Source organism: Lithobates pipiens, unplaced genomic scaffold, assembly GCF_037356315.1.
Source record: "Lithobates pipiens isolate NorthernLeopardFrog02 unplaced genomic scaffold, aLitPip1_a1.2 Scaffold_18, whole genome shotgun sequence".
NCBI classification, from domain to species: domain Eukaryota; kingdom Metazoa; phylum Chordata; class Amphibia; order Anura; family Ranidae; genus Lithobates; species Lithobates pipiens.
This window is the reverse complement of record NW_027507758.1, coordinates 33,502,740-33,517,298: the sequence shown is the minus strand read 5'-3', so window position 1 is coordinate 33,517,298 and position 14,559 is coordinate 33,502,740. Positions and strand designations below refer to the sequence as shown.

At 43.5% G+C, this 14,559-nt stretch overlaps 1 protein-coding gene across 3 annotated transcripts in view; it reads right to left on the bottom strand.

Annotated features, from left to right (window-relative positions):
- The window catches only part of ASB3 (ankyrin repeat and SOCS box containing 3), a 301,962-nt gene that overhangs the window by 54,778 nt on the left and 232,625 nt on the right, over nucleotides 1-14,559 (bottom strand). For all 3 annotated transcript variants that reach the window (XM_077485559.1, XM_077485558.1, XM_077485557.1), the window contains one exon: nucleotides 11,732-11,865. In XM_077485559.1, coding sequence (XP_077341685.1) covers nucleotides 11,732-11,865 — 134 coding nt within the window. The remainder of the gene's footprint in view (nucleotides 1-11,731; nucleotides 11,866-14,559) is intronic.

Below are 14,559 nucleotides of genomic sequence, written 5' to 3'. Positions count from 1 at the left end.
TATTAAGAGCAGGTTGTCTAGGTAAGCTATAATCGTTATACCCTGGAACCTTAATCTGGCCAGAGAAGGGGCCAGGACCTTTGAAAACACCTGAGGTGCAGTAGCTAGAATGAAAGGTAGAGCTACAAACTGAAAATGAAGTTTTTCCACTTCGAACCGCATATATTTCTGATGAGCGGGGGAAATAGGTACATGCAGGTATGCATCCTTTATGTTGATTGATGCCAGAAGTTCTCCTTGCGAAAAGATTGAATTTTCAGGAACCGGCTTAGATCTTTGAGATCCCGAATGGGTCTGACATCTACATTTGGCACAGTGAAAAGGTTTGAATAAAACCGCAACCCCCACTCTTCCATGGGAACCACCAAGATCACTTTTTGCGACAAGTCAGTCTAACCCTTGAAGGAGAGATTTCTTTTTCTCTGGATCTTTGGGAACATTTGATATGAGGAAACAAGGAGATGGGAATTCTCTGAACTCTAGTTTGTAACCTAGAGTTATTGTAGAGACAACCCATCTGTCCTGAAAATCCTCCTGCCAGACCCTTCAGAACTGTAGCAGTCTTCCCCCCACTCGAAAGAGCGGGGGCGCCCCTTCATAAAGAGGCTTTAGCATTCTGTTTGGTAGTTTTCCTCCCCCAGGACTTGTTTTTTCGTGGGGGGGGGGGATAGACCTCCTCTTTAACCCCTTCATGGCGATGGAATGCAAATATGCAGCTTTGGGCTTGAAGGGGTTATATCAGGGTGATGCATGCAGCTGTAATCATCGCCCCTGTACCGTTTTTTCGTTTTTTAGAGCCGACAGCTTTCTTGTGACAACTGGCTGTTGTCACAAGCAGCGGGAGGGGACGTCCCCCCCCACCCGCCACCTTCTCCGGCTTGCCCGGGCTCTCTCATCCCACTGGGAGGCCCCAGCGATCAGCCGACATGTCCACTGGCTGGCTGGAGACCCGATCGAAGCTGGAATAGGCTTTGATCAGGTCTCGGATCTAGTAACCCGGAAGTGATGTCATGACATCACTTCCGTTTTACTGAAGACTTAAATGGGGCAAAATTTGAAAAAAACCTGCCAAACTTGGTGTTTTGAATGCTTTTAAGTGCAAAGGAGGGATTTGGAGTCTTATAGACCCCCCCGATCCCTCCATAAAGAATACCTGTCAGTGCCTAATACGGTCACAAGGGATGCTTACATTCCTTGTGACAGCAATAAAAGTGATCAGAATTTTTTTTTGAAGGGACAGTGTAAAAAATAAAAATAATTAACAAAAAGAAAAAAGTTTAAAGCACCACATCCCTCCATGCCCGCGCGCAGAATCAAATGCATACGTATGTCGTGCCCGCAAATGTAAACAGTGTTCAAACCAAACATGTGAGGTATCGCCACAATAGTTAGAGTGGGAGCAATAATTCTAGCAAAAGACCTCCTCTGTAACTCTAAACTGGTAACTTGTAGACATGGAGATTTTTAAGTACCAAAGTTTGTCGCCATTCCATGAATGTGAGCAATTTAAAAAGCATAACATGTTATGCCCCGTATATACGAGTGGAATTTCAGTCCGAAAAATCTTGGATGGTTTTCCGACGGAATTCCGCTCAAGCTTGGCTTGCATACACACGGTCACACAAAAGTTCTTTGAACTTTCGACCGTCAAGAACGCAGTGAGATACAACACTACGACAAGCCGAGAAAATTAAGTTCAATGCTCCCGAGCATGCGTCAAATTGTTTCCGAGCATGCGTAGGAATTTTGCGTGATGTTATTGCTACAGATGATCAGAATTTTCGATCGGAAATTTTTCCGACCGAAAAATAGAGAACCTGCTCTCAATCTTTTGCTGGCGGGAATTCCGCCAGCAAAAGTCCGATGGAGCATACACACAGTCACATTTTTCGACCAAAAACTCTCATTGGTCTTTTGCTGGCAGTATCGTTTGTGCCCTGTGGCATTAGGTAGCTATTCACATTAAACAAAAAAATTGGGCTAACTTTACTGTTTTGTGTTATTTTATTCATGAAAGTATATTTCTTAAAAAAAAAAAACTGTATTTGAAAGATCGCTGCGCAAATACAGTGTGACATAAAATATTGCAATGATCGCCATTTTATTCTCTAGAGTCTCTGCTAAAAATATACATGTAATGTTTGGGGGTTCAAAGTAATTTTCAAGCAAAAAATATTGATTTTAACTTGGAAGCAACAAGTGTCAGAAAAACACTTAGGCATGAGCATAAGACTTCAGAAAAAAAGGCAAGTATGACATAAACAAGTAAAGATTACAGTGGGGAGGCATACAACAGAAACCGTTGATTGGGACCATGTGGGTAAGGGCTAGGACATGGGCTTTAACCACTTGCCGTCCGCCCCATAGCAGAATTACTGCTACAGGGCGGCTCTATATATATATATATATATATATATATATATATATACATGATTCGGCACTTTCGCCTGCAGGGGGTGCGTACGCACTGATTAATCACAGCCGATCTGTGGGTGCCGGGCGCAGTGACACCCGCCAGAGGGGTGACACCCATGGGTAGTGCCACCGCTAACACCGCCCGCTGCCCTGTCCCGCAGCTGTGTCCCTCAGCGGAGCATAACGAAGCCGCCTCCTTTCTGTTTACATCCACAGAGGATGAGGAGCGGGGTTCGAGGGACACACACCGCTGTGTGTGTATGATTGTCTGCTATTCTGAGGTATGTAAGGGGGTTGTCTGCACTGGTGGGGGTGTCTGCACTGGGGGTTTCTTCACTGGGGGGGGGTGTCTGCGCTTGGGGGTGTCTGCACGGGGGGGTGTCTGCACAGAGGGGCAGTGGCATTGCTAGGCGGGTGCAGCCGCACCCGGGTGACACCCGCCAGAGGGGCAACACCCGTGGGTAGTGCCACTGCTAACACCACCCACTGCCCTGTCCTGCGCCGCGGCTGTATCCCTCAGCAGAGTGGAACGAAGCCGCCTCCTCTTCCTCTCTGTTTACATCCACAGAGGAGGAGGAGCCGAGCTCGAGGGACACACCGCCGTGTGTGTATGATTGTCTGTTCTGAGGTATGTAAGGGGGGAGTCTGCACTGGGGGGGTGTCTGCGCTGGGAGGTCTGCGCTGGGAGGTCTGCACTGGTTGGTCTGCACTGGGGGGGGGGGGTGTCTGCACTGGGGGGGTGTCTGCACTGAGGGAGGTGTCTGCACTGGAGGGGGGTGTCTGCACTGGGGGGTCTGCACTGGGGGTGGGGGGTCTGCACTGGGGGTGGGGGGTCTGTACTGCTGGGGAGTCTGCACTGAGGGGGGGTGTCTGTACTGCTGGGGGGTCTGTACTGTTGGGGGGTTCTGCACTGGCGGGTCTGCACTGAGGCGGGGGTGTCTGTACTAAAGGTAGGTCTGCACTGAGGGGTTGTCTGTACTGCTGGGGGGTCTGTACTGCTGGGGGGTCTGTACTGCTGGGGGGTCTGTACTGCTGGGGGGTCTGTACTGCTGGGGGGTCTGTAATGCTGGGGGGTTCTGCACTCAGGTGGGGGTGTCTGCACTGAAGGGGTGTCTGTACTGAGGGAGGGGGGTCTATATTGATGGAGGGTGGTCTGTATTGAGGGAGGGGGATCTATACTGTGGGAAGAGGGTCTGTAGTTAGTGGAGGGGGGTCTGTACTGAGGGGGGAACTATAGTTGGTGGGGGGGTGACACCATTTTTTTTTCGCAACGGGTGACACCAACCCTAGTGACACCACTGGCCGGGTGTCTTCCGGCACCCACTGACCGTCCATAAAACACACAGAACTGAGATCTGCCTATGTAAACAAGGCAGATTTCCCTTCTGACAGGGGATCAAATATGGAATTTTTGTTCCTGCAAAGCAGGGAATAAATGCCATCTCTTCCCTTAGTAAAAGCACCCAACACAGTGCACAAAAATACTGGCTAGGCACACATTTAACCCTTTGATCACCCCTGATGTTAACAGACATCCCAACCTGCAAAAACTAATTTCAGGGAGGTGGCAAACTCATTTCAGGGGGTGGGCGTGGCTTAAATGGGGTGTGATTTAATAGAGTCTGAGATGACTTACATATTGCAGAATGTACTAATGTAAAATAGGGAATGTACATTGCGGAGAGTATGGCGGTAGGTAATATGTGCAGGAGAGGAGTATGAAGTTTATGGCGGTGGGTAGTATATGCAGGAGAGGAGTGCGGAGTGTACAGAATGGTGTCAGTAGGGCAGTGGATGGCGTCAGTAGTTCTTAATTTTTTTTTTTTAAAAGATAATAATAAAAATAAAAAAAATTTCACAATAATTGGGGTTGGGGAGGTGGGGGGTTTAGTGGACAGTGTCAGTAGAGCAGTGTGTCAGTAGTTTTTTGTTTTTTCTATTATTTTAAAAAATGTTGTTGTTTTTATTATTTTCTGCAAATATTTTTTTCACAGTGCATCTGGATAAGGGTGGGAAGTATGTGGTGGTGATGGTGTCAGTAGGGCAGTGGATGTGGTGTCAGTAGTTTTTATTTTTACATTTTTTTATTTGATTTATTTTTTAATTCACAATGCTTTTTGTGGGAAGGGGGGTGGGGCAGAAGACTGTGTAGGTAGGGCAGGGGGGTGGTGTCGGTAGTTTTTTATTTTCTATTTTTTTTCTAATTCCATTTTTTATCATTGTTTATTTCATTTTTTTTTATCAACCCTGTTGAGGGTTAATAACAGACCCCTGACGTCTCCCCTTTGAGACAGAGAAAAAGGCTGAGGACACAAATTCCCAAGTACTTTTCTCAGCATTGAAGATGAATGGACAGAAGACAGAGGCTCCATTCATTAACTGAGCAGAGTAACTCACAGATCTCGCTCCATATGTCCAATTCAGAAAAGGAAGGGTCCTTCCCTCCGCTCTCCATCCTGACAGATCCCCATTTCCGGCGGGAGAAGAGAGGAGGGAAGCCAGCTGTGGGGGATGAGGGGGCGCAGCAGGAAGACGGGGGAGGGGGTGGGGGAAGAAGGACACGGAGAGGAGCTGTAGAAGAATGGGGGAGAAGAACAGGGGGGGGTAGAACACGAAGGGGGGGGGGCTTGAGGAGGATACAGGGAACAGTCGGGAAGCCAACAGCTGCACTAGGAAGAAAAGGAAAAGCGGATGTCAGCTATACAGGGAGATCGGTGCTCACAGCTGTCCCTCCTACTGCACTGATTATCCCCGACTGTGAACCAGGGGACCATCCAGAATCAGCTCCGCAGCTGGGATATCGGGCAGCACTTGCGGGTGTCCGGGAGGCGCCCCTGAAATGCGGGAGGCTTCCGCACCTCGCGGGAGACTTGGGATGTCTGCGTTAACCCCTTCCCAGCCAGGGTCATTAGTACAGAGACAGTGCAAACTTTTAGCACTGATCACTGTACTAGGGTCACTGGTTCCCAGCAAAGTGTCAAAAGTGTAATTTGGTGTCCGATTGTCCGCTGCAATATCACAGTCCTGCTATAAGTCGCCGCCATTACTAGTATGAAAAAAAAAAATTTCATAGCTGTATATCATCGCTTGTAGACACTATAATGTTCGCGTAAATCAATAGATGCTGATGCTGCGTACACGATCGGAATTCTCGTCAGAAAAAGCTCTGATGGTTTTCCCGACTAAATTTCACCGGAATTCGGCTCAAGCTGTCTTGCCTACACACAGTCACATCAAATTCCGATCGTTTATAACGCGCTGACGTACAACACATATGACGGGACTAGAAAAAGGAAGTTCAATAGCCAGTAGCCAATAGCTTCTGTCTCGTAGTTGAATCTGAGCATGCGTGATTTCTGGCGTGTCGGAATTGCATACACACGATTGGAATTACCGAAAGTTTTTCCGTTGGGAAAATTGAGAACATGCTATCAATTTTTGGCTGGTGGAAATTCGGACAGCTAAATTCCGATGGAGCATACACACAGTCGCATTTTCCGATGAAAAGCTCTCACCGGTCTTTTTCTGTCCGGAACGCAGATCGTGTGTACGCGGCATTGTTTTTTTTTCCCAAAAATATGTGGCAGAATACATATTGGCCTAAATTTATGAAGACATTTATTTTTTTTTTAATTGGATAAATTTTATAGCAGAAAAGCACGTTTTTTTTTCATAATTGACAGTTTTTTGTTTATAGTGCACAAAATAAAAACTGCAGAGGTGATCAAATACCACCAAAAGAGAGTTCTATTTGTGGGGAAAAAAATACATTCATTTTATTTGGGTACAGCGTCGCACAACCGCGTGATTATCAGTAAGTAACACGGTACCGTAAAAAATGGCCTGGTCTTGAAGGGGGTAAATCTTCCGGGGCTGAAGTGGTTAAAGATAAATAGGCCTTTTAAAACATCAGATTACTTTTGGTTGTTATTTTATGCTGGAGCTTGGGCCAGGGCAATGGCTCAATGCTAAGGGAATCCAACGAAACAATAGCAAAAAGAAAAAAAAAAGGTAGTGAGAAGTAGACATGTGAGATGTTTAATTGTTGATTGTTTAATTACGTGTTTAAATTCAGACTCAATCTGCATGATTCGGAGATTCAGACGTATACGAATCTCTGAATCACAACTGTAATGAATTTCAACTAATCTGAAATAAATGTAAAATGAAAACCAAAAATTAATTCATATTCATTCGGATGATGCAATACTTTGGGTCTTTTGTTAATGTTTGAAGCATCGGAAATAACGTAACGACATAACAGATGAACCAAATTGATTCAGATGCATTTGTTTTTATTCTAGTGAGCGTCGCGTGAATATGCTAATACGATTCTTTTGGTATTGGGGTTGAGAGACCATTCGTTTAATTTGTATGTTCGTGGCCCAACAAAGTCAGTTGGGAATGGGGAAATGAATTCAACCCAATAGCATAACAAATTAATACGTAATATGGAAAAGTCTCCCCCCAGTGGGGTTTTTCCGCAGCATATTTACAATCATTAAAAATTGGTTTTAGAAAAGTTTTTTATTGAAAAAATAGCAACAAGACATAAACTCAAAAACGTTTAAAATTTGAGCTCTGGTCAGAGATATGTACCACCATTCAATTCTACAATGACATACAACAGTACATGTTATTGAATCAAATATGCAAATTTCCAACGCATTTCGACATGCGTGGTCAAGGTCTTCCTCAGGGGTTTGATTTGCTGTCAAAAAATAGTAAAAAAGTATTGTTTATTTATATATATATATATATATATATATATATATATATATATATATATATATATATATATATATATATATAATCTCAACAATATACATTTCTACAAACAAAATTCCTCGTATTCACAAGGAAATATTGTGAAGTAGCATAGTCACCAATGAAGGATGCAAATGGACAATCTCCTGACCGGGGTGCAAATAAATACGTATTAAATTTGGATTCATTTGTTTTATTTGGATGAGAGCGGCACAGACGTCTTTGACTCTTGAATAATCAGATGATACTTTTAGCATTAACATTTTTTTTTATTATAAAAATTACATTACATATGAAATGGAAACATATTGTAATAAATACAGAAAAGTATAAAAGTGAAAGAAGATGATTCCTTCTTATTGTGTTTGTCGGATGGATTCATTAAAATATCAAAAGCATAACATAACAAATGAATCCGAAATGTATTTAGTTCCATTCATTACTTTTAGAATGCACGCAACGCCGGTCAGTATCACCCGAACATGTTAAAGCGGAGTTCCACTCTTTTTTCAGTTTATTAAAAGTCATCAGCTACAAAAAGTGTAGCTGATGACTTTTAATAAACAGACACTCACCTATCCCACAGTCCAGCGATGCGGGTGTATGAAGACTCCACTCTCTCCCTCTCCTCTCCGCGGCGCTACTATCATTGGAACTGTGGGCACCCGGCTGTGACAGCTTGTGTCTTCACGGCCAAGCGCGCATTACGCATGCACAAGTCGCGCTGCACTTTCCGAGTGGACAGGCAATCTTCTGGGACCTGTCACCTGTCCCAAAAGATTGCCTTGGGGAAGGGGCAGCCTAGGGGGAGGAGGAGGAGTCGCCTATGTGGCCAGAAGGTGGAAGCAGGAATTGGGACAAGTCCCACTTAAAATAAGGTACCCTCTCCCTCCCCAAAAAAATGACATGCCAAAAGTCAGGGGGCGAGGAGTACTTAAAGCGGAAGTTCCACTTTTAGGTGGAACTCCGCTTTAAAGTGAATATGGCCAATCTTCCAAGATAACAAAAGAATAACAAAACCAAAAATATAAACTGATTTGAAACAATGAATATATACTCTACCAAAATAAACAATTGTTCCAAAAATGAATTATTCTAACATTACGATTATGACAAAACAAAATGATTTACTTAATGAATTAAACCGAAAAGATCACTGGAAGTTCAACATGGCAATAGTGTGAACCCAGCCTAAAAGTTGTAGGAAAAATACATGCAGCTTGTAAAAACCTTGATAACCTGATTTATCCTAAATCTGCCATTTTTAAGTGTAAAAAGCAGGCTACAAACACACTGACCATAAGAGCCGGTTCACACAGGGGCAACCTGGGATCCAACTTCAAGTCGCCCCAAGTCACGCGGTTGAGAAAATCAATGGAAGTGAATGGAGCCGTCTTAATGTACACTACTGAAGTCGCTCCGACTTCAGAAAAGGTTCCTGTACAACTTGAATCAGACTTCTAGGCGACTTGTACCCATTAATTTCAATGGAAGTTGCCTCCAAGTCTGATCCCCTGTCTTAACTGAAGCAACTTTCCAAGAAGTAAAAATGGTTTTCGAGGCAAACCCCTCCCTCCCACAGAGCTGATTATTATGCGATTGGCCACTGGCAAAGTCTCCTGTCCTGGAGGCAACTTCAAGTTGCCTTGTAAGTTGCCTCAAGTTGTGCTGTGATTCTTACTCAAGTCGTGTCCAAGTTGCCTCCCAAAGTCGCGCTGGAAGTCGTGTTGAACCGGCTCTAAATGCCACGGTGTCATTTTAACTGAGGGCAGCTTAAGCCAACACCCTCAGTTTTCCAGGGAATTCATGACGCTTCTCAGTGGTGCACAGCGAGTTTGCACATGCGCAGTACACATCGAAATCTATGCTTGTGCACTACACACCATCTCTGTCCATCCCTTGCCTGTCTCTGCCGGTCCTCCACCCTTCTCCAGCTCCCTCACAATAATAAAAAAAAAAAGCCTGAAGACTCCTGGGATTGCTGATGAAAACATCCCAGGAATCATTACAGTTTTGACATAATTTGTCTACGAGAGGGAAGAAGAAAGTGGAGAGGGCACTGTGGAGACAACAAATAAAAAAGGTATTTGGAGCTAGAATTATAATTTTTTTCTTTCATCCATTGGTATTATAGTATTATAGAGTGGGAGAGAAAGCCGTTAGAAGGAAGTTTAAAAATAGACTGAAGATACGCTTTAAAGAGATAAATGACGTAATTAGTCTGTAATAATAATTAGTCAAAATTAAAAAAAAGTTAGAATTCCTTCACTGCATTTGTTTGATTTAGTGGTTCAAAAGACTAAAGCCAGAAGCATGCTCTTGGTCTTTTTGTAACTTCTCACCTGGTGGGCTCCTTTGGCCTTAAGTTTCATTTTTGTAGTATTTATTTAGTTATGAGGCTGACACCCTTGATATGTTAAGGTGAGCTGGTGACCTATAAAGCAACCTCTTGGGTGGGGGGAAATAATAAAAGGGGTGTATCTCCTAGTTTTGTGGTTCTCTGGTTTTATTTTTTGTGTTGCCATCCTCCATGTTAAAGAAACTCCTCCACTAAAACACATGTTCCCTGCAGAGAAGACACGAAATACAAACCCTCCTGTTGCTCATCTCTGCAATAGTGAAAAGAAATCGCCAACTGAAGATCCTGCACAATCCAACACTTTTGTAAGTACGGGGTTCCAAATCCCGTGCTGCTCTCAGTGCTTTGATCCGCAAGCCCCAACATCAGTAATGCATCCTGTATTGACACAGGGCCAGAGGAAGGAACCACAGTTGCGCAGTGGGGTACCAGGAAATCAGCACTCCCAGAAGTGTCTACAGGATCCTAAGCGGGCGTTGAGGCCACATTCACACCTGAGCGTATTGTTTTTCCGTGCATATTTACGCGTTTCCATGCAGTGTTTTCCAACGTTTTTGAGCTTTGTTTTTTTTTTATTAGCCAATAGGAAAAACAATCATCTGTTTTATCATTTGTTGCTATGTTTTTAGATTTTTTTCATCTGCTTTCTGGGTGAATATGCTCCAAAAACGCCCAAATCTGCCAGATATGAGCGTCAAAAAAGGGTCCAGAACTTGTTTGAGCTTCAGCCGTTGGATTTCAGGTGACTTGGAGTGGAGATGTGAACCATCTCCATAGAGAATAATGTATTTTTTCGCCCTCAAGCCTTTTTTAGCTTGAGGCTTCAAGCTACAAAATGCTCAGGTGTGAATGGGGCCTTAGGGCCGGTTCACACTGCGGGCGATGCGAGGCGACACCGACTTGCCTCGCCGCGACCTGCCGTGACCTCAGCTGCGATTTGCAAATGACTTCTGTATAGAAGTCAATGCAAGTCGCCCCGGGGTCGCCCAGAAGTAGTACAGGAACCTTTTTTCTGAGTCGGAGCGACTCGAGTCGCTCCTCTCAGAACGGTTCCATTGTACAGAACGGGGGCGACTTGTCAGATTGCGGCGAGGCAAGTCGTGTCGCCTCGCATCGCCTGCAGTGTGAACCGGCCCTTACTCTTCACTTTTGCATGGATCAATGACATGAACAACGTGAGGAGTAAGGCCGTGTACACACGGGCGGATTGTCTGCCCAACTAAGTTCGTCAGACAATCCGACAGACAGTCCGTTCAAAATTTGAATGAACGGACTTGACCACACACGATGAGCAGACAGTCCGCTGAAAGCGTGCGCGATGACGTGTACAGCACGTACGACGGGACTAGAAAAATGACGTCCTATACACTGCAATGCAACCTTCGGCCGTGTAAATCCTTTCTGAGCATGCGCCATACTTAGTCCGTCCAACCTGCCTACACACGAGCGGACTGTCCGCTGAAACCAAGTTTGGACGGACAAAACCAAGTTTGAACGGACAAAATTACGGAAATTCCGTAAGACTTTGTTCGTCAGACAGTCCGCTGAAAAAGTCAGCTGAAGCCCACACACGAGCGGATTGTCCGCTGAAACACGGTTCAGCGGAATAAGTTGGACAGACAATCCGCCCGTGTGTACGCGGCCTAAGTAGTCCATGTCTTCGTTGCAAGGAACCATGTAATCTGAACTTTGATTTTAGAGACAGAATAGCTTAAAAACCTGTTCTTGTAATTATAAGAAAGAAATCTACACTGCATTCATCCTTCACTAACAAGGTGCCTCTGCATGAGGCCCTACGCTAAGCAATGCGAGTACCAACAATGGGATATATATATATATATATATATATAGAAAGATGACTAAGCGTAGCGGGATTTATATTTATCCATTTAACTTTTAACCAAAGGAAGATGTGTTGGCTTTCCTTCCTCTTAATCATGACTGCACATACAGTGCAATATAATTTACAAATACACTCCTGACCCTTCCTAGCAACCTACGGGGTGATATAACAGCATTATTTTTGGTACCTCTTCTTGCAGCCACGCATTAGAAATGTACAGACAGCCTTCACACATCTCATTCAGTCTTGTGCTGCGGCAACCCTTTGCAGATGCCCTGAAGAGCTGTTTCCCCTCTAATCATAGTAAACGGAGGCATAGAGAATTCATTTGACAGTTGTTTACTTACCGAAATGCTTCTGTGGAATCCAGGTGAAATCTTCTGCGTGGGTGGACAGGAGCAGCCCCACATCTGCAGACAGCCTCTTCCAATTAGTGAACTCCAGAGTAAAATTAAGAATGTCATCATTTACAGAACGGATCCTGCACAACAACAAAATAAAATGATAACAAGCTCCAATATAATACAGGGTGAATACAAGCTAACAGGGCTCCCACATCCTCCACTGCTAGAAGGGAAAATATGGCTTGCGTCTGCCTAGAAGTAGGGCAGAGGTAATCCGCCACAGCGGGCAAAACATATGGCCACACATTACCATTTGTGAATATTCCGCTGGAGTTGTTTTTATTACCCTTTTTGTAGACCAATACACAACACTTTCCAAAGTTTTCAATTTAGATTAGATTATTGATGACACTGAAACATTTTTTTTTCTTTCTTGGTGCAACAAATATTTACAGCCCTGGCCAAAAGTTTTGAGAATGACACAAATTTTAATTTTCACAAACTCTGCTGCTTCAGTGTTTTTAGATCTTTTTGTCAGATGTTACTATGATATACTGAAATATAATTACAAGCATTTCATAAGTGTCAAAGGTTTTTATTGACAATTAGATGAAGTTTATGCAAAGAGTCAATATTTGCAGTGTTGACCCTTCTTTTTTAAGACCTCTGTAATTTGCCCTAGCATGCTGTCTATCAGCTTCTGGGCCACATCCCGAATGATGGCAGCCCATTCTTGCATAATCAATGCTTGGAGTTTGTCAGAATTTGTGGGGGGTTTTTTGTTCACAAGCCTCTGGAGGACTGACCATAAGTTCTCAATGGGATTAAGGTCTGGGGAGTTTCCTGGCCATGGACCCAAAAGTTCCCCAGGCCACCTAATTATCACTTTTATATATTAGAATTTAATATGTCACAATATCATTTTGGCACTTTATAAGTTTTAGCGCAGCTTTATTTTTTGGTTTTTGTATATTGTGGGTATCTCACATTGTGTTGCGGCAAGAATTTATATTTAGTTTATTGTTAGTACTCATATTATTTTTAAAGCTTGCTTCACTGGCATAGGCTTTTTTTGAAGAATTTAGTAATTTTTTGGACAGCGCTGTTTTCCAAAGATTTTTTTTAATTATCACTTTTGCCTTATGGCAAGGTGCTCCATCATGATGGAAAAGGCATTGTTCCTCACCAAACTGTTCTTGGTGGTGGATGGTTGGAAGAAGTTGCTCTCGGAGGATGTTTTTGTACTGTTCTGTGTTCTTAGGCAAATATGTAAGTGAGCCCACTCCCTTGGCTGAGAAGCAACCCCACACATGAATGGTCTCCAGATGCTTTACTGTTGGCATGACACAGGGCTGATGGTAGCGGTCACCTTTTATTCTCTGGTCAAGATTTTTTCTGGATGCCCCAGTCGGAATGGGGATTCATCAGAAAAAATGACTTTACCCCCAGTCGTCAGCAGTCCAATCCCTGTACCTTTTGCAGAAGATCAGTCTGTCCTGGATGTTTTTCCTGGAGAGATGTGGCTTCTTTGCTGTCCCTCGACACCAGGCCATCCTCCAAAAGTCTTCTCCTCACTGTGCATGCCGATGCACTCACACCTGCCTGCTACCATTTCTGAGCAAGCTCTGCACTGGTGGTGCCCTGATCCTGCAGTAGAATCAACTGTAGGAGATGGTCATGGTGCTTGCTGGACTTTTTTGGGCACCCTGAAGCCTTCTTCACAACAATTGAAGCCCTTTCTTTGAAGTTCTTGATGATTTAATAAATGGTTAATTTAGGTGCAATCTTAGTAGCAGCAATATCCTTGCACGTGAATCCCTTTGTGTGCAAAGCAATGATGACTGCATGTTTTTCCTTGCACGTAACCATGTTTAATAGAGGGAGAACAATGATTTCAAGCATCACCCTCCTTTTAAAGCTTTTAGTCTGTTATACTAACTCAGTCAGCATTACAGAGTGATTTCCAGCCCTGTCCTCATCAACACTGACACCTGTGTTAACGAGAGAATCACTGACATGATGTCAGCTGGTCCTTTTGTGGCAGGGCTAAAATGCAGTGGGAATGTTTTTATTTTTGGGATTAAGTTAATTTTAATGAGGGTCTTTGCAATTAATTGCAGTTCATCTGATCACTCTCCATAACATTCTGGAGTATATGCAAATTGCCATCTTAAAAAATGAGGCAGCAGCCTTTGTAAAAATTAACATTTGAGTAATTCTCAAAAATTTGTCAGAGCAGCACATTAGGTATTGTACACTTTCAAAGGCTTTTGTTCTGTTAACTAGGTATAAGTGTAGTTATATTACCTATGTTTGTTTGCCTTAAAGTTAAACCCAGACTATGAAAAACTCTCATTACATACTACATAACAAAGTGTTCATACGCACAAATCCACTAAAGTGTTTATTTTGTGTAGAGTGAAATATACCTGGTTGATACTGCCTTTAGCTGTCCCTCTCATTGTCCCTCTGTGTCCCCAATGCACCTTGAGATTGTGTAGACCAGCTGGTATCCTCTACGGAGCATGCTCCAATTTCAGTTCCTTTCTAAGCTATTACTTTCCTCCTCTTTTTTTTGTGCAGCCCACATGACTATAGAGTCACACATGTGGGCGTATACATAGTGGTAAATTACACTCCCCTTCCTCCTCCTCCATGTCCTCCTATTGCTAAACACTATGGGGGTGGGATATGGTATGCTGATAGATTACATTCACAAGGAAACTCACAAAAATGCTTAGTTTAAATATAAAACACCATTAAATATATCAAATGGAATTGCTAATATCTGTAAAGTAAAAAAAAATCAAAAATAAAGCCTTGGACGCAGA